Source organism: Thamnophis elegans, chromosome 12 (genome assembly GCF_009769535.1).
Source record: "Thamnophis elegans isolate rThaEle1 chromosome 12, rThaEle1.pri, whole genome shotgun sequence".
Taxonomy (NCBI): Eukaryota; Metazoa; Chordata; class Lepidosauria; order Squamata; family Colubridae; genus Thamnophis; species Thamnophis elegans.
Genome location: NC_045552.1, coordinates 29,948,395 through 29,975,367, shown reverse-complemented (window position 1 = coordinate 29,975,367; position 26,973 = coordinate 29,948,395). Strand labels below are relative to the sequence as shown.

The 26,973-nt window shown below is 47.1% G+C and overlaps 1 protein-coding gene across 1 annotated transcript in view; it reads right to left on the bottom strand.

Annotated features, from left to right (window-relative positions):
* Positions 1 to 23,982, bottom strand: part of LOC116515647 — a 51,243-nt gene extending 27,261 nt beyond the window's left edge. The window contains exons 1-3 of the mRNA XM_032227781.1: positions 23,034 to 23,982; positions 20,779 to 20,957; positions 19,242 to 19,540 (exon numbers count right to left, since the gene is read on the bottom strand). Coding sequence (XP_032083672.1) covers positions 19,242 to 19,540; positions 20,779 to 20,957; positions 23,034 to 23,982 — 1,427 coding nt within the window. The remainder of the gene's footprint in view (positions 1 to 19,241; positions 19,541 to 20,778; positions 20,958 to 23,033) is intronic.
* Between the last annotated feature and the right edge of the window lie 2,991 nt (positions 23,983 to 26,973).

The window sequence follows — 26,973 nt, the reverse complement described above, 5'->3', positions numbered from 1 at the left end:
GGTTTCTAGGTTTACTCAATAGTAGTAACTGTGAGAGGGAACTTGGAGTCCTAGTGGACAACCATTTAAATATGAGCCAGCCGTGTGCAGCAGCTGCCAAAAAAGCCAATACAGTTCTAGGCTGCATAAACAGAGGGATAGAATCAAGATCACGTGAAGTGTTAATACCACTTTATAAGGCCTTGGTAAGGCCACACTTGGAATACTGCGTTCAGTTTTGGTTGCCACGATGTAGAAAAGATGTGGAGACTCTGGAAAGAGTGGAGAGAAGAGCAACAAAGAGGATTAGGGGACTGGAGGCTAAAACAGATGAAGAACGGTTGCAGAAACTGGGTATGTCTAGTTTAATGAAAAGAAGGACTAGGGGAGACATGATAGTAGTGTTCCAATATCTCAGGGGTTGCCACAAAGAAGAGGGAGTCAAACTATTCTCCAAGGCACCTGAGGGTAAAACAAGAAGCAATGGGTGGAAACTAATCAAGGAGAGAAGCAACTTAGAACTGAGGAGAAATTTCCTGACAGTTAGAACAATTATATCAGTGGTACAACTTGCCTCCAGAAGTTGTGAATGCCCCAACACTGGAAGTCTTTAAGAAGATGTTGGATAACCATTTGTCTGAAGTGGTGTAAAGGTTTCTGCCTAGGCAGGGGGTTGGACTAGAAGACCTCTAAGGTCCCTTCTAACTCTGCTATTGTATTGTATTGTATTGTATTGTATTGTATTTATACAATTGGCTAATTCCAGAAATGCCTAGTGTTGTGTGAATACAGCTAACATGCTGCATTGATTGGAGTGCTAGCAGGTGGCATGTAAGCTAAATTGTTGTTGGTTCCTGTGGATTTCCACAGAAGTTTCACCTTAAAAGAAAACTGCGCCCATTGATGTTTCATCAGAAAAATGAGCAGTGGCCAAAAGGGTCTCTGCTCCAAATTCACTTCTCATCAATTTTCCACAGCTACACAGGAACTCCTTTTCCCCAGAATTGGTTAAGGGTAGAGAGAGCTACCTGATTGGGAAGTTCATGGAGAAACTTTGACCTAAAACCCTTTGAAGTTAAAGGGATACTGAAAAATGTATAATCGAGTATGAGGGGATAATATGAGGAGATAGAAGGGGAATTCATCAAATTTGCAGTCAATACAAAATCTGGGAGGGGGGATAGCCAACACTTTAGAAGATTGGCTTAAGATCCAGAAAAATATTGAACCCTATCTAACAAGATGTAATTCAAAAGTAAGGTCCTGTACTTAGGTAGAAGAACCAAATACACAAGAATAGAATAGACAGTACTTGGCTCAACAGCAGTAACTGTGAGAAGGATCTTGGGAGTACTAGAGGACAATCACTTAAACATGAGCCAGCCGTGTGCTGCAGCTGCCAAAAATGCCAATGTACTCCTAGGCTGCATCAACAGAGAGACAGCATCAAAACCACAAGAATTGATAATATCGCCCTATACAGAAGTATTGAAGCCACATTGCATCCAGTGCTGGTCGCCAATATACAAAAACATGGTGAAACCATAGGAGTGCAGAGAACAACAACGAAAAAGATGACAAGGGGTCTGGAGACAACCATTTGCTGAACGAGGGTATGAGTAGGATTTGTAGTCTAAAGAAGACTCAGGGGAGACCCCACAGCCATCTTTGCGTATTTGAAGGGCAATCACAGGGAGGAGGGAGTTCTTATTGTCCCAAGCACCTGAGAGCAGGACAAGAAGCAATGGGTGGAAGCTCATTAAAAAGACAACTAATCTAGAACTAAGGAAAAAAATTTGACACTGAGAATAATTTCCGTATTTTTTGGACTATAAGACACACCGTGTATAAGACACACCAAGATTTTGAAGAGGTAAGAAAGAAATAAAAGTTTTTATCCTCCCCGGGCCCCAGCAGCACTCTGCAGGCTTCAACAGGGCTGGGGGAAGGCAAAAATGCCCCCATTTTTGTGAAAAACCCGCAGAAAATGGGTTGTTTTTTGCAAAAAACTGAGGTGTTTTTGCCTTCCCCCAGTCCTACTGAAGCCTGCAGAGTGCTCCTGGGGGTTGGGAGAAGGCAAAAATGCCTCCTCTGCTGCTGGGATGGGGGGCAGGGATTCGGGAAGCCAAAAATGGCTGTATTTGGTATATAAGATGCACCAACATTTCCATGCTCTTTTAGGGGAGGAAAGGTGTGTCTTATACTCTGAAAAATACAGTAATCAATAAAGCACCTTGCACCCTAGAGCTGTGGGTGCTCCATTGCTGAAAGTGTTCAAGAATAGATTGGGCAGCCATTTGTCCAGCATGCAATAAGGTCTCCTCCCTTGGATAGGGGTTTAGAGTAGAAGATCAAGGTCCCTTCCAGCCCTAGGATTCTATAATCCTAAAAGTGACAGCCGGTCCCTACAACCATCACATCATCCTCAGTCATGAGATCAAAATTTGGGCACATGGCAACTGTCATATATTTATGGTAGTTGAATTGTTCCAGTGGTCACCAGAAGCCACCTTAAGTTAATGACCACATGATTCACTTAACTGTGGTTTAAAAAAAGGTAGTAAAATCAGCTGTGACTCACTCACCGACTGCCTTGCTTAGCGATGGAAATTCTTATCCCAACTGTGATCAAAAATCAAGGATTATCCATACTCAGCAATATTTGCTTATTTCTGGCTAGTTCTGAATGAGCTGATCATTTTGTTTTTCTCTGCTACTTTAACTACAATAATTACTACACAGTTCTGTTGTGATCCCTGGAGCAACTGGAAAGTGAGCTAATTACAGTATTAAAAAAGAGAGATTGGACACAAGTCAAATGCCTAGTTGAAACTTCCTAAAATTGTCAGGATGTTTCTAAGAAACCCAAGATTGTACAGAGCCTTGTGAAAAACAGCACAATATACTTTTGAGCCACACAAGCAGCAGCTCTACAACAGAAAATTTCTGTGTCTCCTTTAACCAGTAAGGTTCACACAGAAACCCCAGTAATTTCTGCTACCCTGCGAAATGGGGCAGAATTTGTTACAAGCAGTCCATCAGAGCTTCATCCTCAGGAGAAGCTCCGGGTCAGTTGCTCTAAATCATTGTTTCTCAACCTTGGTGACTTTAAGTCCTGTGGACTTCAACTCCCAGAATTCCCCAGCTGGGATTCTGGGAGTTGAAGTCCATAGGACTTAAAAGTCGCCAAGGTTGAGAAACACTGCTCTAAATATTTGCAGCAGGAATTTACAGTGTGCAGCCCCCAAAATCCATACCACATATTTAAAGAATTGGCCACTTTCAGCCACACACAGTACTGCACTTAAGCCAGCTGATGTAACTGTGGGAGAAAAAGAATCCTCAACTTGCCTCTCAGCCCTCATAACACCATAATGGGCCAGCTGTGGTTACCTTGGGAAACCTCTTCTCTTCCAGTCTAGTCTAGCCTATTGTAGGCTTCTCTAGTCTAGTCCTGTCCAGCCCGGTTTATTCCTTGGCAAAAATGTTCCCGTGTAGACCTATTTTTGTTTTGCAATCAGCCCGTTTAGTCAATGACCATCCTCATACAATAAACTAACCCCCAAAACTTGGATACCCACATGATATCTTCTTCCCCAGTTGTGTGGTGCATCTCAGCCACTGTTGTCCATACTGGACTTTATAAGGAAGACTTTCAGAATGGAGGCAATTGATAATCTTATAAAGAAATATAAATAGGTTACAGGATGTGGCCTGTGCAAAATTCAAAATGCCACCAACTAGGTACAAACTTGGTTGTAAAACAAGGGCCATTGATGGATAGTTTACGCAAACTTGGCTTGGGGTGCTGTGCAAACCCTTTGCCTCTTTGGTTGGAATCTGACACTTCTTGGGTCTAAAGGGTCCACCAAAATCGAAGGTTGATTAGCACTACATATTCATTCCTAAGGGGCCTACTGGGAGGGGGTGTTATTCTCCATTACTGTGGTTTTGGCTGCTGCTATCTTTCCTCCTTTCCAACTTCCCCAGGCCTTTTACCAGGACCCGGGAGGAGCAGAGTTCTGGACGCGGCTAAAGGGCCTCCGGACCGCTGCCCGGTCCCTCAAACCAGCCTTCCCTGCCGAGGCTTCGGGCCATTTGAAGCTGCTGCTTAGGTGGACTCGCGCAGGGCGAATCTCTCCGCGGAGCCCGCCTGGTTTCCTCAGGGCGCCAGAAGCCTCAGGCGATGAGGACCGCGGCTAGCCCGCTGAAGGCCCCGGAGGCTGGGCGTCCCTCGCTAAAACGGTTCGGGCAGCATCTCCGGCCTGCGGCTTGAAGGCTGGGGCTGAGAGAGGGGGCGCTTCCCGCCCCTCCGTTCTTTCCTTGCAGGCCGGAGGGCCCGCGGGCGGCTTCCCGGGAGTCCGCCGCTTCTTCCGGCGGGGGCCAAACCGCCTTCGCGGGCAGAGGGGTGCGGTGCGCAAAGTGCCATTTGCCCGGCGCCGTGAATGGCAGCGCGAAGCGCTGGGGCAGCCCTTCAGGTGCGCTCCGAGGACGGACCAGCGCGGCCACTGAGGACGCTCCCGGGAGTCGAAGCGAGATGCGCCGCCAGCGGTCGCCCAACCGCCCGCCGCCGCAACGAGCGCCAAGCGGGCAGCCGGGGCAGCGGCGGGGCCAGCCCGGCCGAAGAGGGATCGCGGCGGCGTATTGGCAGAGGGCGCCGTCAGTCTTTGGTCGCGCTTCCGAATTGGCTGCTCGGGCGTCGGGAGCCCCGGAGCCCGCCAAGGCAGCGGCGCTGGTGCGGGAGCCCCTGGAGGCTCGCAGGGCGAAGCCCGCTCCCTCGCTCTCGCTCGACGGAAAGCCGCCCGACCGGCGCTGGAGGCGATGCGGCAGCCCCCGCCCTCCTCGCCCTGCCCGCTCGGTGCCCGGCTAGCAGCGCCGCCCCCGGCAGCCCCGGCCTCGCCGCCCTTTGTTGCGAGGAGGGAGCGCCGCGCCCGGGGCGGCGACAGCAGCAAATGGCGCCCGGCCGCCCCCCGGGTCCGCTGGTGCTCCGGGCGATGGGGGCGCCGGGCGGGCGAGGCGGAGGCCGCGGGGCGCGCTCAGCCCACCCGACGCCCTGTTCGCACGGGCTACTGCGGGGCGCCGCTGGTGACTTACCGCTCGGCGGAGGCTGGGCTGGGTTGGCTGCGGCTCCGGAGGCGGGCGGGCGGATGGAAGGAGGGAGAGGCGGGGGTGATGGTGCGGAGCGTCGCGGGCACCGCCGCCCAGCCGCCCGGCCGGAGAGAAACAAAGGTGGCTGCTGACGTGGGCGGCGGAGAGAGGCGCCCGAGGGCCAGGGACACAATTAAAGGGGCAACGCAGCGAGCGCGGCAAGAGCCAAACACGCACGCCTCTCTCCGCCTGGCCGCGCGCCCCCTCCTCCTCGCCACCTCCGTCCCGCCGGGCGCCCCCCGCCCGCCCTGGCGCCCGTCCGGCTGGCGCTGCCGTCCCTGGCGCCCCCGGAACGCCCTCCTGCGCCTTGCCGCCACGGCCGGAGGGCTTCGGGCCGCCCGCCGTTTTCGCCTCTCCCCGCCCGGGCTTTGCTGCGTCCCCCAGCCTGATGCGAAAGGAGCGGGTCGGAGGAGGCGGATGCCCGGCCGGGGTTCCGCCCGCAAGGACGGCCTGGCCGGTCCGAGTGGGACGAGTTGGCGGGGGAAGCGGCCGGGCTCCCGTCGCCTCTGACCAAATCCAAGCTACCAGGCGAGCTCCGGGAGGCCGAGGGCGGCGAATAACGAGCCGGAGCGCTTCCGGGCGGTGCAAAGCTCTGCCAAAAAGGGAGCGGACGATGCCAGGGGCTCCTGCGGTTCCTGGACGACCGAGGAGCGGGTGGTTGGAACCGCCTCTTCTCCGGCTGAAACTGAAAAATGCCCCAGCATCTCGCAGGCCCCGGGATGACCCGAAGAAGCCCCTTGTGGGTCCGCGATCTTTTTCAGGGCTTTTCTAGAAAGCCCCGGAGGCCATTCGGTTTCCCCGCCGCCCGGGGCAGAGAAGGGCATCCGCCTTCCCGGAGCTGCTCCGACCGCGGCTTTCCCTAAGAGGCGGATTCCGCCCGGCCATCATTCAATCCTCCGGAGCTCCTGCAATTATTATCCAGCTGGATCGGAGCGAAAGTATCTTTCAATAAAATCGGTGTGTGTGTGTGTGTGTATGTTATTTGCTGAGAGAACGTCTCACCTTTGCCAAAGGAGGGTTAATCCGGAATTTGAATCAGCCAAGATTCTCATAGATTACCTAATCTACAAGTCCTCATTGAGAAACAGCTGGGTGCCATCCAGTTCCAGTTGAGGGGCAACTATTGTGCACCACTGCTATTCCTATTAGATCAGGACAGGCATTAAAAACAGGATGTGACAATTTGTTAGGTGAGTGTGCCTCAAGATAAGCCCAAGAATTTGTGGTTGCTTCTTTAACCCTGAATTTGGAGTTCTATAAAGAGCAGGGATCCCATTTGCTCTTTGGCTATTCTTTACTTTGGTGCAAAAGGATTCTCCCAGTGAGAGCTCAACGCTTACCATGCTTCCAAGAAAGAGGACAGAAGACTCTTGTGGTTTTCATAAAGATCTGAGGGCCAATTCAGTTTATTTTGGAAAACTTTATGGGCAAAGAGGACGAGTTATATTTGTTTTTTTGTTTGTCCTATGTTACACACACAGAAGTTGAATTTTGTTCAGTTGCTATGCACATTAAACACTTGTTGATTGAACTACAAACAGTACACTCTTCCAAATGCTTTTTAATCCTAGGTATACAGATAGTCCTCAGTTTACAACCATTAATTTGGTGACCTTTCAGTTACACCATTGAAAAAAGTGACATTTCACCCCCACCATCTCCCCATTTCCCACCATTAGATATACAGGTGTGAATTGCCCCCCAACGCCTCCTCCTTCCTTTCCCCTTTGTTTTTTTTTATTATTTTATTTTATTTTATACACATAAGCACATCAACAGAACACATAAACACATTAACAAAAATAACCACATGACTTAAAAACAACATGGGAACAATAAGTTCCATCGTATATCATACAGCAGTTCCAAATCGGGTTTTTTGCAGTTAGTGTTTTCCTTTCTATACATTTCTATCTTGCGTTTGTAATCTTGTTACTCATTATCCATTTTTATATACATTTCTTTATTTATTTATACTTAGCTACTTACGATCAAGTATTATTTACCTATATTGTGCTTTATATTTTTACTGTCATCTAGTCTCTTACATGCAGTTATAGGTATACATTCACATAGTTATTCTTTTTCTTTGCCATTCTTATTATTATTCCATTTAAAAGGGTGTAAGGTATAATTTGGAATGTATTATTTACCATCCTTCACACCTGTTATGACACCACCTTATTTTCTCTTTCTTTTCTTTTCTCCCTCCCTTCCTTCTCTACTTCCTTCCTTCCTCCTCTCCTTCCCCTTCTTCCTTCCTTCTCCCCTACTTCTCCCCTCTTTCTTCTCCTTCCTACCCTCTCTCCTCTTTTTCTCTCTTCCTCCCTCCTCTCCTTCTCTTTCTCTCTCTCCCACCCTCCACTTCTTTCCCTTCCTTCGTCCCTCCATTCTCTACTTCCTTCCTCCCCTCCTTTCCTTCCTTCTTCTTTTCCTTTCTTTTTCTATTGTTATAGGTGTCTCTTTTAAATCCAGTTTATGTTTTCTTGAGGGTGTTATTTCCACAAGTCCATTTTTTTCATATCATTTCCTTTTTTCTCTATCATTCTACAGTCTATATGCCAGCTATCATCCTGATTTGATTTCACCAATCATGACCCCCTTGTTTTACTCATAATTATTATTTTTGCGAGTTGTTCTATTCTTTCAATGCTTTTTATTTCTTTGTTCCATCCATCTATACCAATTAACCATATCTGGTCTACTTTCAATTTCTTAGGAATATTAAATATCTGGGTTTTTGTTTTTTTTAGTGCGTTCAGTCCATTCAAGTTTACCAACATAATTGTTGTTTCTTGATCCATCTTTCATTGAAGTTGTTTCTTTTACTTCTAGTTTGTATCTGACTTTTCCCTCCCGTGCCTTCCTTCTGTGCTCTCTCTCTTTCTTGCCTCTGTTCTTCTCTCCTGCTTCTTCCGCTGTCTTCCTTCTGTGCTCTCTCTCTTTCTTGCCTCTGTTCTTCTCTCCTGCTTCTTTCGCTGTCTTCTGATGTTTCTTCCACTTGACCTCTGTATTCTAGTTCCTCTTTGCTTCCTTGTTTTCCTTCCCTATTACAGTGTTCTTCATAGAATTTGTGTGCTTCTTCTAAATTCTCTATCTTATATCTTTTTTCTTGCCAAGATACCAGAACCCCTTCTGGTATCAGCCATCTGTACATTATTCTGTTTTTATTCAACTCGTTTGTTAAAAATTGGTATTGCCTGCGTTGTTCCCAGATTCTCCGTGGGGTCTGTTTAAACGTGGTCAGCTCTTTTCCCTGTAGTATAATCGTCTCTTCTCTGTTTTTTTTGTACACTTCATCTCTGGCAGTTTTCTTAGTGAATCTTACATGTACTTATCTCGGGAGCCTATGTCTCCTTGCATAATTAGTATTCACCCTGTAAGCCTCATCAATAGTTCCTCTCAGTTCTTGTTCTGTTTTTTGGAGAAATTCAGTAAGGATATTAATCATTTTTCCTTTCAGATCTTCCTCCTTCTCTTCCGGTATATTTTGAAATCTTAGGTAGAATGCTGCTTTTTCGTTTTCGAGTCATATTATTGACAATTCCAATTCTTTATTAAGTTGCCTATATTCTATTTCCATTTTTCCCATTTTCTGATCTGAGTGTTGTATTTTTTCTTCCATACATTGGATTTTCTGTTCGTTGATTGTTAAGGCATTCTGTATCTTTTCAACTTTATCATCTACATTTTTGATTGTTCCTTTCAATTCTCCCATTTCCTTTTTTAATTCTTCTTGATTTTTCCTTGTCTCTACTTGGCTTATAGCCAAGGTCTCCTGTATCATCTGGAGCATCAATTGCATGTTTTGCATCGTAGGTGCTGGTCCCGCTGATTCTGCCATCTTTTCCCCTTTCTCCAACCCCCACACACCCTCCATTGTTTTTTTATTTGAGGAGGGGGCGTTGCTGAACTCACATTGGGTATGGTCTTTTTCCCTAATTTTAATGAGGTTGCCATTTTTAACCCCCTTTTTTGACCTTGCCCACGATTGGTTATAACTTTTACCTTATTTATACCTTGTCAGTAATATCAATAATATATTATAATTATTATAATTGTATAAACCAATATTCAACAACAATTCCATAATTATCCTTCCTTGGTATCACCTTTCAATATTTAAACAGTCCTATGTAGTAATACTAGTAATATTCTATTTGATTAATTTGATTAGTAAATATCATAAATTTATATATCACACCCTATTCTTATATCAATAAATGTCTCTCAGTTTTGTCGGTTGTTCAATATTCAGTTCTAATAATTAGTCTCTCTAAGTCACTCTCTCCTTGGTGTCAGTGTTGATGTCCACAAAGCAAAAGACAGACCTCTATTTCTTGTCTCTGGCACTGCTCCAAGCTCCTAGTCAGCTCAATATCAAATACTTAAAAAATTCAACCCAGCAGCAGAAGGACTGGTAAGCAGAAAAAAAGGGAACTCCGTTTGCCAACCCGACTATTATGCAGTCACTTCTTTAAACCTTCCAAATCCTTCCGGCAAATTTTATCCCCTGAAATCCATGTTGGGATTTTGTTCTTACTGTGGCTGATCTTAAGGTTCCTGCGGCTGTCCCTTCCTGTCCGTTCTAACTCAGCCTCTTTGCACTGCTTCTTTTCGGCAAAATTAAACTGTAAAAAATAGCCTCTCTCCCGGCTCCTTCTTCTCTCAGTTCACCCATTTTGCCAGTTTCGCGTTGCTTTCCTCTCTGGATTGTCGGCAATAATAACAAGCACCCGAATTTGTCTGCTTCTATTTCTGTTTCTTCCTTCTATGCGGCTGCCATTACTCAGTCCTAACCAGATGGTAGGATATGTCTTCGTCCGTTTAGAGGGGTTTCTCCTATCTGCCGGGGGATTTGCCTTACCACCCCGGCGTCTGCAGAATATCCCCTTTGATCTGCTGGTCTCTTCGGGATCAGCAGTGCTCCAAAAGTGAGCCCACACGAAGAAATTAGAGTTAGGGGTTAGAGGAGCTCCCTTACCCCGCTCTAGGCACAGTGACGTCACCACCCGGAAGTCCCTCCTTTCCCCTTTGATGGTAGGAACCCAGCAAGGGGCCATGCCAATGATGGAGATCCTGACATGCTGCCCCTCCCCTAGACAAGGACATTAGTCCTGCAAAAAAAGAGGGGAGAAGGGAGGGGAAGATACAAGAGAAAACAAGGAAAACCAGGGTTAGATCACCTTGGTTTGTCAGGATATTGGTTGGGGAAGCATTTAAGGAATTTTATGACTTTAACGTGTTTAAGGTCTACCCACTCCATTTCGGAAACGGGAAAGTATTTCCATGCCACCAGGTATTGGATCTTCCCCCAGTGTTTGCGGGAATCCAGAATGTCTTTGATTTTGAAATGCTGCTCCCCTTCTATCATGATAGGCTCAGGTGGGGCAGGGTGGCATTGGATGCAGGGGGGAAGGGCATCTCAGGTTTCAGCAGATTGCAGTGGAAAATCGGGTGGATGCGCCTGAGTGATTTGGGGAGTTCGAGTTCTACTGTGACTGGATTAATCAGGCATTTAATGGGAAAAGGTCCAACATACTTAGACTCTGTTTTTTTCGAGGGTTGCCTGGCTTGCAAGTACTTGGTAAACAGATACACCTGATCTCCTACATTAAACTCTTTAGGCTTTGTGCATTTTTTGTCTACTTGCTTTTTATACATGTCCCTCGCCTCTAATGATTTTCTAACTTGTGGCCAGATGTCTTACAATTGGGTCACGCAGTCTTTGAGAGAAGTGATGGGCGGGGCATTGGTAATTCCAGTATTGAGGCAAAGTCTTGACCTGAGGCCACCTTGAATGGGGTAAAGCCTGTGCTGCTATGGACAGAATTATTGTATGCTACCTCAGCAAACGGAAGGCACTCCGCTCAATTGTCTTGCTGATAGTTTACATAACACCTGAAGTACTGTTCTAGAACCCCATTATCTCATTCACACACCCCATTAGTTTGGGGTGATGACTGGAGTTTAGTTCCTGAGAGGTCCCCAAAAGTCCCAGAAACACCTGCCAAAACTTTGTGTTGAATTGGACTCTATGATAGAAGATTATGTGTTACGGAGCCCCATGCAGTCTATAGGCAATGTTTAATGAAATGTTTAGCCAAGGCATGGGCAGATGGGATCTTTTGGCAGGCTGCAAAATGTACTTGTTTGGAGAGTAGGTCCATTATAACCCAGATCACTGTATTTCCTGAGCTCTCAGGGAGTTCTACAATAAATGGAGATTTCTTTCCATGGAACACTAAGCTCTGCTACTGTTTGAAGGAGCCCTGGTGTTTTCTCTTGCTGTCATTCAGCTGAGGCACATACTGGGCAGCTTGCCATGTACCCTCCAATGTCCTTTTTCAGCTATGGCCACCAAAACTGTTATTTGACCAAATGGAGCATTTTTATGAACCTGAAATGTTCTGCAGCTATAAAGTCATGGCTTTTCTCTAGAGTCTCTGGCTTTTTGGGACATATAATTTAGTTCCCCCTAAGCCAAACCATCTCTCATGGTGCATTCATCCTGATGTGTCTGGAAGCATTCATCTCCCTCCAGGATTCCTTTTAAGGTGGCTTCAGTTTTTGGGGCCCTTGCTTTCGTTTATGCCCTGATGGTTACTGGGGCCATTAGTTGATGGGAAGGATGACTGGTCTGACTATTTCTGGCTTAAGAGCTACCAAGGCATTCTAGATAGTGCATCAGCTAGGAGGTTTTTCCCCCCTGAGGGAAGTATTTCAGAGTGAAATTGAAGTGATTGAAGCATTGCATCCATTGGACTTATTTAGGCAACAGCTTTTTTTTGGGGGGGGGGTGTTAAGGCCTCTATATTTTTGTGGTCTGAAAGGCGGCCAAGGCCTTGAAAGATGCCTTGGCCACCGTCAGGAAGTGCTCCATGTAAGTAATGCCCATCACACTTTGTATGCCTCTTTTCCCCAAACAGTTCTCCATTACCTGGTGTCAGTGAGTTTTTTGGATGTGTGGGCACATGGTTGCGGAGGGCCCTCCTGTTTTTTTTTGTAGGAGGACTGCCCTCATAACTGTATCATCAGCTTGGATGACAAAAGGAGCATTTGGGTCTGGGTGGCTCAGCTGCAAATAGGCATTTAAGTTTCTCAAACGCTGCTTGACAGTCCATTGTCCATTTGAGCAGCAGGCTGCTTTTATCAAGTTTGTGACGGGGAGAGTGATTTGTGGAAACAAGGGGATGAATTGCCAATAGAAGTTTGTGAATCCCCAAAAGCTCTGCAGTTGTTTCCTGGTGCAGAGTGGAGTCCAGTCCAGTACTGCACAGTACTGGACAGTACAATCCATTTCTATCTCTTTGTGGGATATTAGGTAACCCAAGTAGTCAATCTTGCTTTGATGGAACTCACATTTAGAAAGTTTTTTGTATAGCTGGGCAGCACAGAGTTTCTTTAGTACTGCCTGCACCAGCCTGACATGCTCCGCCATAGTTTTGGAATAGATTAAAATATCATCTAAATATACCATCACCCCTTTGTATGTTTGTGCAGCACCTCATTTATCAGCTGCATGAGGACCTCAGGGGCTCCTTGCAGTCTATATAGGAGTTGTCTGAACTAGAAACACTCTAAGGGCAGTTGAACGCTATCTTCCACTCATTTCCTCTTTGATCCTAACTCGGTAGTATGCTTCTTGCAAGTCTAGCTTTGTGAAATTTTCCCTTTTGCCACATGGGCATGTTTTTTATTAATGGCAGAGGGTAAGCATTTTCCACGCAGACAGCGTTTAACCCTCTATAGTGCACACACAGATGGAGGGATCCAACTTTCTTTTCTCAGAACAGAACCAGGGAGCTGGGATGGCTTTTCGGGGTTGGGCCAGTTGAATGAAGCCTCATTCTAGATTTTTGGTCAATAAAAGCCTGTAGCTCGCCCAGTTCTCTAAGGGTCATGGAATATAGCTTGGGTTACTTGGTCACTAGTTACTTTGAAAAGATGCTAACAGCTCCTGATTTTTGTTGCCACCATGGACTAATATACCCCTCCTGCAATGTCATGAATCACAGAAATTCCACACAAAATGACAAGACTGTTCACAATTGAAAGAGTTTCAGGTGGCCCTTGACTTACAACAGACTCCCCAAAAGGCATTTATCTCCCAGTTTCAAGGTTCCAAAGGCCAACCCCTCCACCCTGCAGTCACGGGATTGCATTTTGCAGCACCTCAGTCACATGACCATGATTTATGACAGGTTTTGCCATAAAGTAGCCTTTACTTATGCCCATTGGCGAAAATGGATTCACTTAATGATCGCTGTATAAAAAAGGTCATAAATTCAGGCACTATCACATGGTGCCCTGCTTAATGACCACAACAACTTACAACTTTAATTTTGGGTTCAATTATGTAAGGTGACGACTATCTTTACCAAAATCTCTCCCCAAAAGATACTGGCAGAAGCCTCACCAAGTTCATATTGTTGTCAAAACTTTATTTTGTTCACAGTCAGCTCCAAAAGTCCTGCTACAGCTATCTGAAGAGACATGATATAAACATACAGAGACTTAATGGTGCGCCAATGTGGAAACAAGACTACTAAAGCATTTCCTATTTGTTCCACATCCTGCAAAGACAAGAACACAATGTGGGCAAGGAGTGGCCTTTGTCGATTCTCTGCTTTGGTTTATTTCCAACCCTTTTGCCTTGAGACAAAGCCAACATCGCGAGGGGGTCACTTGCAAATTCAGACCAGTGGTGGATAGCACTGGAGAACTATTTCACACAGACAAATTTCCCAGGTTTTGCTTGCTTGTAGATTAATTTTTTTCAGACTTGAATTCTCTGCCCCTGATGTGCATTTATTTATTTTGTCCTATAAAAATAATATTCTATCTAACATAACTGATTGGCACAAGCAATTCCAAGAAGCAGCTGATTGAAAGCTGCCTCATAAGCTTGGAGGGGAAGGAGACAGGTAACCAGGTTCTTTTTTCCTTGGTGTGAAAGGGGGCAATCTTTGGGCACCAAAGTCATTTAGAAGAGAAAGTGCTTGGCATCTCAGGAAAAAAGACGACAGAGCCTCTTATAGAAATGTTTTAGCAGCACTGGGCCAGCCCACAGCAAGGCCAAGCCATGTTCTGGTCAGATGCTATGTTCTAGTTACCAAGATCTATGCCAAATATTCTCCTTTAGTGGTATCTATGTCTGCATTTCTTAAATCTTGACGGCTTCAAGATTTGTGGAGTCACCAGCATGTTGGCTGGGGAATTCTGGGATTTAAGTTGCCTTTAAGTTGCGTCTCCAAATTGCCTTTGCTATTTTTAATTACTGTAACATTTCAGAGAGTAGAGGTCTGTAGAGATTCTCAGTCATCCAGGTCATGGTTGTCCCAAAGGTGCTGCCCTCGCCCCCACCCACCCCCAGGAGGCAACTGTACTTTGTTTTTTCTTTTGTGAAGTGTAACGTCTTCAAAAGAAAAAACAAGAAAGTCTAATTGTGGAGGGGGAAGCACCTTTGGGACATTTCACATGACCTGTAACCTTGTGGGATTTGGGACAATTTTGGGGGAATCCCACTTATTGTAGTTGTGCACGTCGGTAAAAATGTCTTAGTTGAATCCATCTCCCAACACTGATTCCTCATTTAAAAGCACATTCACAACAGTTCGAAAAAACAGATTTGCAAGCTTCCCCAGACCCTCTTAACTAAAAAAGTCAGATCGGCTTAGAATGGGAAACCACCAGAGTTGTGCCTAAACTGGGAATTTCAAACATCCCAGGAAGAGGAAAGGCACCCAGTTTCGGTAAAAATGATACTTTTACCCAAAACTATCTTGGGTGCACATGGGAAGCACCATGAGGTGAGCTTGACTTGAGGGAGACCTCAAGCAATAAATGTAATTTCACTAAATTTAAATGCAACTTTAGCACCAGCCTGCCAACCCTTTGAAGTCTCGGAATTCAAGATTTATGAAAGTTTTGAGTGGATATCTTTAAATGTATCTTTTCAAGGAACTTGCTTTACTTTCCATTCAATAAGTTCTGGTGATATAAAAGCAGAAGGGAGAATTTAGCCACATTAAATGGCATAAAGATTTAAATTTTGTAGTCACAGAGGAAACCAAGCAAAACAGCTTTATTTTTAAAAAATCACTTTAAAGATCTCTGGTTTAAAAACTTACTACTCATTGAAAACAAAATAAAAGAAACTTTGGAGAGGCTGAAGCCTTCTTAAAAGCATTTGTCTTTTGCAGTCAATGGGACTTCCCAGCAGGGAGACCACTGAGGCTGATAAGCAGTCAGGAAAACAAGGCCGTTAATCTCTCAACTGCATCTTCCAAGTACAGAGAGAGAAATAGTTTCAAAATGAAATTGGATTATATTAGCTCAAACGGCTTCTTGGGCTCATAGAAAAGTAATCAAAATTATATTAGGAATAAGCCTGTTTCCATTCTTTTTAAGCATTGCTTATCAAAATGCCAAATTTGGATTAGACGAAAAGGCTTCAGAGAAATATAAAAAACTTAGCATTTGAAGGATGAAGGGAACACGCAGGCAGTGTGTCCTCACAAGGAAGCCAAAGGCAATACTATTTCATGAAACACAAATGGCATGAACAAAATAACCCACTTAGTTTTGGCCAGAATGGGAATGTTGATTAGAATTCTCTCCTCTTCCCCCTTATATAAGCTTCATTTTCTACTCTCAAGAAAATTCCTGAAACCAGATTGAATTGTCTGATGCAAAAAAGAGTTCTTAAACCTGCAAAGAGCTCTACAATAAACCATTATCACCAAGAAAACTGCAGCATTCTCTCCATTAATCATCAGATTTGTGTTGAGCATGGCCCACCTTGACTTTTCTACCCTAGCCAGAATAGCAATAGCACTTACTGTAGACTTATATACTGCTTCACAGTGTTTAACAGCCCTCTCTAAATGGTTTAGTCAGCCTATTGCTGTCAACAATCTAGGTCCTCATTTTGCAAACTTCGGAAGGAGGGAAGGCTGAGTCAACCTTGAGCCGGTTAGGATCAAACCGCTGGCATCTGGCAGAATTAGCTTGCAATATTGCATTCTGACCACTGCAGAAGGCCACAAACCAGATGGATTAATGGTTTCACCTGACCCTTCAGGAGATCGTGATGTCTGCTGCTCCTGCTACTCTCTCTCAATGCTTCATGTGATTCCTCATCTGCCCATCTCCTGACTTCCTCCAAGGAGCAAAGGAGCAAAGCCTAATCTATTTTATGCATCTTCAGGCTGCCTCCCGGATGGTGGACAGAACTTTAGTATTTACACCAGGACAATTTACACCTTCTGACTGCTGAGCCAGAAACAGCATCATCATCTAGAGGCCATGGCAGAAAAATAATGCTCCACTGAGATGGGTTTATACTAGCATCAGGTCCAGGAAGGGCCATAAGCTAAAGTGGGCGGAGCTTAGACAGCTGCAATGCTGAGTTGGTCAGAGGTAGTTCAGCATACTTGGGGGGATGCAGGTTGTGGTATGCACAGGTACCACAATTTCTTGGAACCTGACAAGGTAAAGGCAAAACAGGGAAAAATAAAACAAAGTAGCAGCTACACAAAGCAGTGGGGCTTTGATTGTGTAGTCACACGCACTATTTTGAACTTTTTCAATAATCATTTTGGGGATTTGCACTTGGGAAACAGAGGAGGAACAATTCTATTTTTAAGAGCAAGGGAACAGTAAGCAGATTGTTTAGCCAGCTTTTAGAGAGGGTGTGATTGGCCAATGTTGACTTCTGTGTCTTAGGAAGAACTAGCAACCAGGTCTTTCTGCTCCCACTATCTGGGTTGGTGCTGTTCAGGTGCTCAGATTAATCTCCACAATTTCTAGTCAGGAGAGCTGGGTGGGAGCTAGTCCAGCACACTGGGAAGGTCAGCAGGTGTACTAACATGTGAGAAATGCCTTGGGAGATGGGGAGAGAGGCTTCCTAGAGAACCATCAGGTAAGAGACAGCTTAGTCGGCAGCTGGAGAGTGGGTGGGGCAAGAGGCCAAAGAGAGACCTTCCCTAGACTCTCAGACTGTAAAGGTGATGGCGGGAGAATTATACCTTCAGGCTTGCAAGATTCTATGAATGTAACTTTACAATAAAGTAGAATTAACATTTTTCCTGTCTGGTCTACCTGGTAAGGTTGACACCAGGATGGAGAAGGTGAGTTTATTCTGAATATGGAAGCTACAAACCACTACATACAATTTTACACTTTGATTTTCATTGGCTTTTCTTTTAGTAACTTTGTTCTGTTATATCTAATGTGTTTTGATAGTTCCCCAGATTGTTTAAATAGCCTCTAGAAATTCAACCAGAGGACATAAATTGAGTAATTTCACATTCTATAGGTAACCAAATCCCTAGTGTAGGCCATCAATGGGAGTAAAGCAAAGTTGAAACTGTAATTTTTTAAAACATGGAACACACACAAGACAAACTTGTAAGACGATACAAATACAGAAACCATCACAATCCACCCATATTACCATGTATCTGTGCAACAAGAGGAACGTATCCTGGAAAGAAGCAGGGCAGTAAACTGAAGAATTGTGGCTAATTGCTGACTTGGTGTTCACAATACAATTACCACCAGAAAGGGGATCCTTCAAGGGCCCAATTTCCCCCACCCACCAGGTCCCGCCGAACATGGACATTCCCAGAAATCTTCACAGCGTTGCCTTTGGAATGCACAAGGGCAAAGTGGAGTTCTATTCACTTTGACCCAACAGGCTCATTCCAGGCTCTTTGCTGGGCCCTGCCGGAGGTCCCAGCTCAGCCACCAGTGAAGGTGCTGGAGCTCTACTCAACAGCAATTGAGACCACTGGTCCCCGGCTCTGACTTCCGAGTACCATTGGCTTCTCTCTCGTATTTCTTCCTAGAGGTATGGACCATCAATTGTTTTAAGAGCCCACAAGCAGTATATCCTGTGTGGTAGCTTGCACTGTACGGATGGGGCCAGCCACAGCACCCATTGGCTTTGGGTCCAATTAATGAAGACTGACTGATACTGAGCCAGTCAGGCAGCAAAGTATCTTAGGTGTTTCAGTTGGAGATGCTGAGAAATGAACTTCAGATTTTCTGCTCGACCATCAGCAGATGCAGACCTGAAGCCCTGCCACAGACACACAGATCAAGGCAGAAGGACCCCTTTGGTTTAAGCACGAGGCACATCAGGGCCCAATACACTGCAATCCCCAAGGTTCTTACTCCAGAGATTTGTAAACTTCTTATGTGCCCTTGACTTGAGGCAGAGCCGAAGCGTCCATTTAAGTTGGTGTTAAAAAAATCTAAAATTAGGATTCCGTTGTGGCAGTTCTTCTTCAATTCAAACATCAAACTGGTGATGACGTTTCCAGTTTTTGCATGGACAGAGTCGTGTTTATACAATAATAATACAATAGCAGAGTTGGAAGGGGCCTTGGAGGTTTTCTAGTCCAACCCCCTGCCTAGGCACGAAACCCTATACCATTTCAGACAAATGGCTATCCAACATCTTCTTAAAGACTTCCAGTGTTGGGGCATTCACAACTTCTGGAGGCAAGCCGTTCCCCTGATTAATTGTTCTGTCAGGAAATTTCTCCTCAGTTCTAAGTTGCTTCTCTCCTTGATTAGTTTCCACCCATTGCTTCTTGTTCTATCCTCAGGTGCCTTGGAAAATAGTTTGACTCCCTCTTCTTTGTGGCAACCCCTGAGTTTACATTTCCAAATTAAAGATCAGACCAGGGAGGGAGGGAGGGAGGGAAGGAGGAAGGAAAGCTTGTCCCCCCCCCCCCAAATCTTTTCTGGATCCAAATGGTACTTCAAGGAAAAAGCAGCAGCAGCAGGGAAGAAAAAGAGAAGCTGCACCAAATAAGCAGAGAAGAGGCCAGCAACAAAATGCACCCAACCTCTCGAAACTGCAGCTGTTGCTCCCACTTTTGAACACGGAATCCTTTCCAAATATGTCGTGCACAGCAACGACTGAAAAAGACCTTTCAGAATGACCAAGTCCATCTGTGGTTACCAAAAGAGAATTATTTCTGTTTCTATAAAAAGAACCCAACTTCATGCAATTCTGGGTAACTGTATGAGTCGACCCATCCATAGTAAGGAAAAGGATTCCCAACCGTGGCCCAGACCCTCCCTCTCTCAACTGCTACATCAATGCTTCTTCATGGAGGCCCTGCTTATGGTCAGGGTCGGCCTCCTCATCTTCAGGAGGATCGTTTTCATCTCCGGATTCGACGTAGATGGGCCAGTCGTTGTCTGGGTCACCCTTTTCTGGCCCTTCGGAAGAAGGCTCCATGAGGCTGAGGTTGATGGGCACTGAATCCTCATGAGTGGTGGTGACACATGTGCAACTGTCGCACAGGCCAAAGCGACGCAAGCCTTGAGTCAGGCTGCTGGTGAATGTCCGCCGGCAGCCTTTGCAGATGATGGGCTTGTTGGACCGATGGACCTGGAGAACAAAAATCAAGCAGGATGGTCAACCCAGGGGACAGTCGAGGTCAGGAGGGCCTTTGCACAACTTTGGGTTGTGCACTGGTTATGCCCATTCCTGGAGCAACATGCCCATCTCAGATACCCACGCCCTGGTCCCCTCCTGTCTGCACTGGTGTAATGTACTCTACATGGGGCTGCCCCCAAAGAGCCTTTAGAAGCTTCAATCAGGGCAGAACGCAGCAGCCCAGACAAGCCCAGAGTTTGCAAGAGCCGCCCTGGCTGCCACTCTGCTTCCAGTCCAATTAAGATGCTGGTTGCCACTTTTAAAGCCCTGCATGGCCTGGGGCCAGGCTGTCAGGCCTGCAGTTTTCTTTTGGATCTTTGGCCTGCCATACTTTCTATTATCTTTCTTTTTCTATTATAGGAAAGATAGGAGGGGGGATTGTAAGGAGTTACTTATTGTGTAGCCTAAAAAAAATTCTTTCTAAAAGCCAAGGTCATCCTTTGTTTCTAGGCCTCTGCACCTGACCGGAACTGGATGTGTGGAACTGCCAGCATGGCAGTGGAAGATTGGACCATGGGATGGACTTGTGGGTGCGGGAGCAAGATTGAACTTTCAACTCGGAGAGGAAAACTAGGGAGCTTTCAGATTCGGGTTTTCCCAGATGTGCCAACGTGGCTCTCTTCATAAATTGGAACTCTGAGGAATCCTTTGCCTTGGACTCTGATTTAATTTTGGATGCTATTTGGAACCCTTACAGGTTGTTTGAAGGATCATGTATAATGTCCCCTCTTCCATCCACCCAGCCCACCCGAACAGGAAGGTAGGGCATATTACAGGACTGTCATTTGCTGAGATCACAAAAAGATCTTTGGGGAGGGGGGGGCTTCTTTATGGAACATCTTACTCCCACAAATACGATTGCTCCCCTCCCCTCTTGATGCATTAAGATGTAGCAATCAAGGGGTTGGTATGATTATATTGCTGCTGCCTTGGGGGGCAGGGAGAATGGGTTGTGTATGTTAATGTGGTGAGCTGCCCAGGGTCACCAGGGTGTGAGTTGGGCAGCCATATAGATTTGTACAATGGACAAGCAACATGGCTGATGCCCCAAACTCTGTGTCTCATCTGTACTGGCCCAAGTCATGCCCAGTCCTTTTCCAAAAACCTCCCCCACTTCCACAAGTTGATTGTCCGTTGCGATGGGGACATGGCTTCCCCTGATGGGCAGGTGCAGCCGAAGTAACACTTACACTCAAGGCGTGGCTCCGGAGGTGCTCCTGGCGCGTGAAGCGCTTGCCGCAGACTTCGCAGGGGTAGGGCCTCTCTCCAGTGTGGGAGCGGATGTGGCGCTTCAGGATGCCCTTCTGCTTCGCCGTGTAGGGGCAAAACGGGCACTTGTGCAACTTGATGGGCACCACAAGGACATCACCTTTGTGGGGAGGGAAACAGCATTGGGGACCGTTTCAAACGGGGGTGCAAGTTTCAAAGGAGGAGATTTAAATGCAAGTGCAACCATTTGGGAGGGGAAAGAGAATTCCGTTGAGAATTCCAGGCCATGGCAGGCAAAACTTCATTTTAGCATCTGCAGCATTTAGGCTGCATGTGTGAAAGCATTTCTGCCTGGTTACTGCAGCCACTGCCACTGATCCATGGAAGCAAAAAGGTTGGGGACCACTGGGGCAGGGTGTGTTCCTTTTAGATATACCTGGTACAAACATTTGAGTACAGGGATTCCTTGACTTGCAACCGTTTGTTTAGTGACCATTCGAGCTTATAATGACAGTGAAAAAAGTGACATGACCATTTTTCACACTTATGACCGTTGTAGCATCCCCTTGATGCTGGGATCAGATTTTGAATGCTTGGCGACTGGCATGTGTTTCTGAAGGTTGCAGGGACCACGTGATCCCCTTTTACGACCTTCTGATGATCAACTTCAATGAGGCAGCCGGATTCACTCAACCACAATCCTACTAGTCTAATTGCAGCAACACACGTACACAAGGAAAGTCGTAAAATGAGGCAAACTCTCTTAACAACTGTCTTGCTTAGCAACAGAAATTTCGTGCACAATTGTGGTCATAAGTCAAGGACTACCTGTAACTTTTAGTTATCCTATATTTTTAATTCCACTTTTCAATTAGCCTAATATTAAGGGTCCCAGCTTTTCTTCTGTGCTTCCCAACACTGCCCACTTCAAGCTGTGTGGACTTCAACTCCCAAAGATGCTGGGGGATTCTGGGAGCTGAAGCCCAACTGGCTTGAAATTGATTCAAGGTGGGATACCAAAGCAGGCAGGGGTGGGGTGCTGCCCCCCCCCCCAAACAGGAAAGAGGAAACAGACATCAGGGCAAAGGAAAGACCAAGAGAAGATCTTCCTGCACCAGCACCGCTTTCCTCCAGGCAGAGAGAATTATGGGCTTATTTTCTGGGGAGGAAACATGAGAGTCACCTTGGATAGCGAGATGGGTGGCATATAATTTAATAAATAAGTAAATAAATCAAGCATCTTTCAAAGTCAATATCAAAAAGCACACAACTTCAACATCCAATTTCAATTTATGTAAGTTACAGAATTCCAGAAGATGGACATTCCTTCATCAAAGGAATGTTTACCAGTAGTTTCATCAACAGCTCAGTTAGACAACATCACTAGGTGGTTTATGGCTGCATCCCACAGATAAGTCAAGGGCCCAGGGCTCCTTTCTAAATGCAAGAGCCTTTGAAATGGGTAGAATCATTTAAAGGCATCCTTTGTGCCTTCTGCATTCTCACCGGACAATGGAAAGCACTTTTAAATCCAAGACTTATCGTAATTGGAGATTGTGGGTTAGGGCAGGTTACAAAGACAGCAGAATAAATGAATGAATGGTTCCATTTTATGACATTTCATTCTCCCTTCATCATAACCTGCCCATCATCTTTGGGAAGGGGAGAAAGGAAAATGAAGCAGAAGGGAGAATCCCAACACTAATATAGGTATCCCCCAACTTACATCCACAACTGGGACCAGAATTTCCATTGTTAAGCAAATCATTGAAGTTGTTAAGTGAATCATGCAAACATTAAGCAAACCTGGCTTCTCCCCTCGACTTTGTTGGAAGCCAGCTGGGAAGCTCACAAAGAGATCCCACAAGCTCGGGACACTGCAAGTGCCGTAAACACAGGCCTGTTGCCTAGCACCTGAATACTGATCAAATCAGCATGGGATTGCTGTGACAGTCATAAGTGTGAGGATTGGTTGCAAGTCATTATTTTCAGTGTGGCTGTAACTTAAATAATTAAACAAATGGTCGCATGTGAAGGACTACCTTCATTAAATACTTGTTGAATTCTACACCTTCCCAGAAACTTTAGATTGTGGAATTAAGATTCATTCTTCCTTTGGAAGCCCAGCTATTTTGATGCACCTCATTACCTCAATTCCACACAGGCAAGAAACTCTGTGAAATCACTGAATCAGAAAACAACCCCCTTGCGAGAAGCTGCATCAGACTCCGCTTACCTGTGTCCTCCCCATACCAGTCACTCTGAAGGTCCATCATGGAGCTCATGGGCAAACCGGCATCTTCTGGCCGGCCCTCAAAGCCACGCACAAAAGGGTGGACCATCTCGTCTTTCCTTTGGGAGGCGCTGTTGCGCAGCAAGGCTTCGAGAACCTGCTTCATGTGGTAGCTGCTGCATGCCAAGTCCATGGCCTGCCCCCCGTGAAGCCCCTCTTCGATCTGCTCGATCATCAAGGGAGTGGGATACTGCTGTAGCCGTCCCCCAACTTCCACCTCGTCCACATCAAACTCGACCTTTGGCTCGATCACCTTGGGTGCGGAGGAGCTGGTGTCATCCGGAGACTCGCAGCCAGCAGGGTCCCTGGCCAGGAGATCCAGATGACGCTGGCAGCTGCTGCAGTCCCCACAGGGGGGAGGCCCTTGTGGGCAGTCCGGGGCGCCATCCTTGTCCTGCAGAGAGGAAGTGGAGGCTGAGCATTGGGACTTGGCACCGCAGGATGGGCCTTGGCAGGCAGAGCTGGCAGAGCTCCCGCTGTCTGCCTGGTAGAAGGCAGCTTCTCGCTCGATCTTCCTGCAGATGTCCAGCGATGACCGGATGTACGTCTTGCAGAAGTTGACCACGTCAGTCATCTGCAAGTAGCTGGCCGCGGACATGACCTCAATCACATTTTCCCCACAAAGTTCCAGCTTACCTGAATAAAGGAAGTCCAGGATAACGGAGAAGGCCTCCGAAGTCACAATGTCCAGGGAAGCTGTGCTGTGCCGGCCACTGTCCTGAATGTAGTGGATCAACAAAGCTCGGAAGTAGCCGCTGTTGGCAAAGAGAATGTTCTTGTGGGCCTTGAAAATCCTCCCTTCCACTATGATGCTGCAGTCGCAAAAGAAGTCCCGCTTCCGCTGCTCGTTCAGCTCGCTCAAGAGTTTGGCATAGTAGGACTGTATCTCCATGGCTCTGCAGCTTGGAGCAGTCAGGGGGCCCTGCAAGGAAAAGGAGGACCAAGCGAGGTCACGCAGCTCCAGGACACGGAGGCAGACCGAGCCCCCCTCCAGCCTGCACCTGAACTTTGACAGCCCTTCCTGGAGGGCTTCAAAGGGCTGTGGATGGAGAAGAAGCCGCAGTGGGAATCCTACGTCATCAAGAGTCTTTTTCCTCTCTCAGCTCTGCACTCTAGTCCAGAGTTTCTCAGCATTGGCCTTTTTAAGAAGCGTGGACTTCAATTCCCAGAATACCCAAGTATTGAGTGCTAGCTGTGGAATTTGGGGAGTTGAAGTTTATACATCTCAAAATAGCCCAGGCTGAGAAATACTAATCTGGTTTATCACACCTGAATGGCATGTTAACTTAGGAGTTCCCAGTGAGCTGCACCCAAACTTTGGCTTATTTCTGGATAAGCCAATGACTGGATGCAGAAAGTTCTAGAGCTTTTTTGGGGGGTGGGATAAGCAAGAACAAGAATGCCGATCCCACTCCCTGCCTCTGCTTCCACTTGCCTTCTCCTTCTGTTCTGTGGGGTACCCTGCAAAGGGATTCTTTCCTAGATCAAGTGGGAGATTTTGCAGGATTGTCCCTTATACACAAACACATACATCAAAAACCTCCACTGGGACCGTGTCTTAGGAACTAAAACTTCCAACATTGCCATAAAGGAAAACAAACACCAACATCTGGAGCCTGGCAATCCCATCCTTGTCTCTGCTGTTATCCTTGTAAGATTTTCCCAGCCATTTTCACTTTCAGAACATCCCCCCCTCCCTCTAAGCAGCTGCAGGCAGGCTCTTTCTCCTCCAGCTGGGTTCCTTTTCCTAACTGAGGCAACTGCCAAGATTTTCCACTTTTCTCTTCGTTTGCAACTACAAGAACTGCACCAGATGAAAGGGGCCTGAGCCTCAACGTCTCAGGGCCCCGTTTTGCAGGCAAGGAAGGCAAGGCCATTCAGCCTTTGTAAGTGCACTCCTTGCTGGTAATATTATAATCACACAGATGATGATTTCCTCCTCCAGGGTAGAAGCCCTTGGGTAATGGTTCCTTCTGCCTGGAGTAGGAAGCAAAAGCTGTAATGGGACCAGGGGAGCCCCACAGACCCCCCTCCTCCTTCCTCTCAAAGAGCAAAATTGGCCAGTCATTCACTAAAGCACAAAACAGGACGGCAGATGCTTCTCCCTATCCCGTCCTCTAAATCAGCCATTCAGAACTGAGTCCTTTTCATTCCTTTGGCTTTGTGGCACCATAGGAGGGAGATATTCCGCACAAGAGATGATCAGTCAGGGCTAAATCACAAAGTTCAGGGGAATGAAGTTCTTGGGAAGCAGCCGTAGCAGCTGCTTTTGCCTCCCCTGCTTCAACCCTTGTCTAATAAACCATGGTTTCTTCAATAAACCTATATTCGGACCGAAGCCCAGCCCAGCCATCAGGCTCCTTGGTGCTGGAGCAGCATTCTTGAAAGCCAAGCCCCGCAGGGCTTCGCAGTGGATCGCAGCCTCGCTTCTGCCCGGCGCTGATCATCCGCGGGCTAAGCCACGCGGGGCTGGGGGGTTTTCGGCCCCGGTGGGCGGGAAGGCAGCCAGGGGACCTTCCAGCCCGGCCTGCAACGAAGCGGGCAGGAGCGCGGCGGGGCCGAAGCCAAAGAGCCGGTTCCCTCTCTCCCTCCGTGCCCATCCAAGACGTCCCTCGCGGACCTGCCGGGAGACAGACGGGCCCCTCCCCGCCCAGCAGCCCCTCCTGCTGCCTTCCTTCGGCGCTGCCCCCTCGCCAGGCGCAGCGCGGGTCCCCGGAGGTCTTCTAGTCCGACCCTCCGCCGTCCCAGCGATGCAGCGCCCGCAAGCGCCGGAGGGAGCCCGGCTTGGAGGTGGGGTCACCCCGCCCCGGCAGCCTTCGGAGGGAGAGCGGGAGCCGCCCCGCCGGCCTCCCGGCCAAGCAGCGCAGACTCACCTGCCTTGACTCGCCCGCCGCGGCTGCTGCCTGCCTCCTCCGCTCCCCTCCACGCGGCCGCGCGCGCGCGCTCCGAGCCACAGGCAGGGCACCGGCAGCCCGCCCGATTGCAGCGGCCACCCACCCTGCTCGGCGCCAATCGCCCCCCGGAGCCCCCGGCTTCTTGGGGGTTGCCGGGATTTGCAGTCTTCTCGGCCGGGGCTGGAGGTGGGGGGAGAAAGGGTGGCGGGCGGTCTTTGAGGAGGAGGAGAGGAGGGGGAGTCAAGGGAAGAGGGGAGTCTTCGCAGAAGAGAGCCAGCCGTGCGTCCCGGGGGTCCATCCAGCGACTCCGCCTTCCTCGCAGTAGTCAGTGCGGCTCAGCAAATGTAAGATGTGTGGCCTTCAAGGCATCAGGCTGGCTGGGGAACCTGGGAATTGAAGTCCGCGTATCTTAAAAGTTGCTGAAGTTCGGAAACCGCGGCTTAAACGGGGATGCTTCTTGCATCAGCCAAAGAGGAGACTCCTTTTGCACATTAGGCTGTAGGTTTTCAAACTTGGCAACCTTGTGGACTTCATCTCCCAGAATTCTCCAGCCAGCTCTGCAAACCATCTCTGCTGGCTGGAGAATTCTGGGAGTTGAAGTCCACAAGTCTTAAGGTTGCCAAGTTTGGGGATAGCTGGGATGAAAGCTTTTAATTCTAGCAGGGGAATTCTGGGAATTGAAGTCCTCCCATCTTAAAGCTGCTGAGATTGAGAAACACTGACCTAAGTCTAAGTAGGATCTTGCTGCAGAGCTATTTTGGGTGGCTCTAAGTAAGGCGGTTGTTCAGTGAGTCATGCACTATTTTACAATCTTTTTTTAGCCATAGTTGTTACATTAAATGGTGCAAGGGAATCTTCCTGTAACCTTTACCATTTCAGACAAACGATTGTCCAATCTCTTCTTAAAAATCTCCAGTAATGGAGCACCCAAAACTTCTAAAGGCAAGCTGTTACACTGATTAGTCAGGAAATGTCTACTTAGTTTTAGA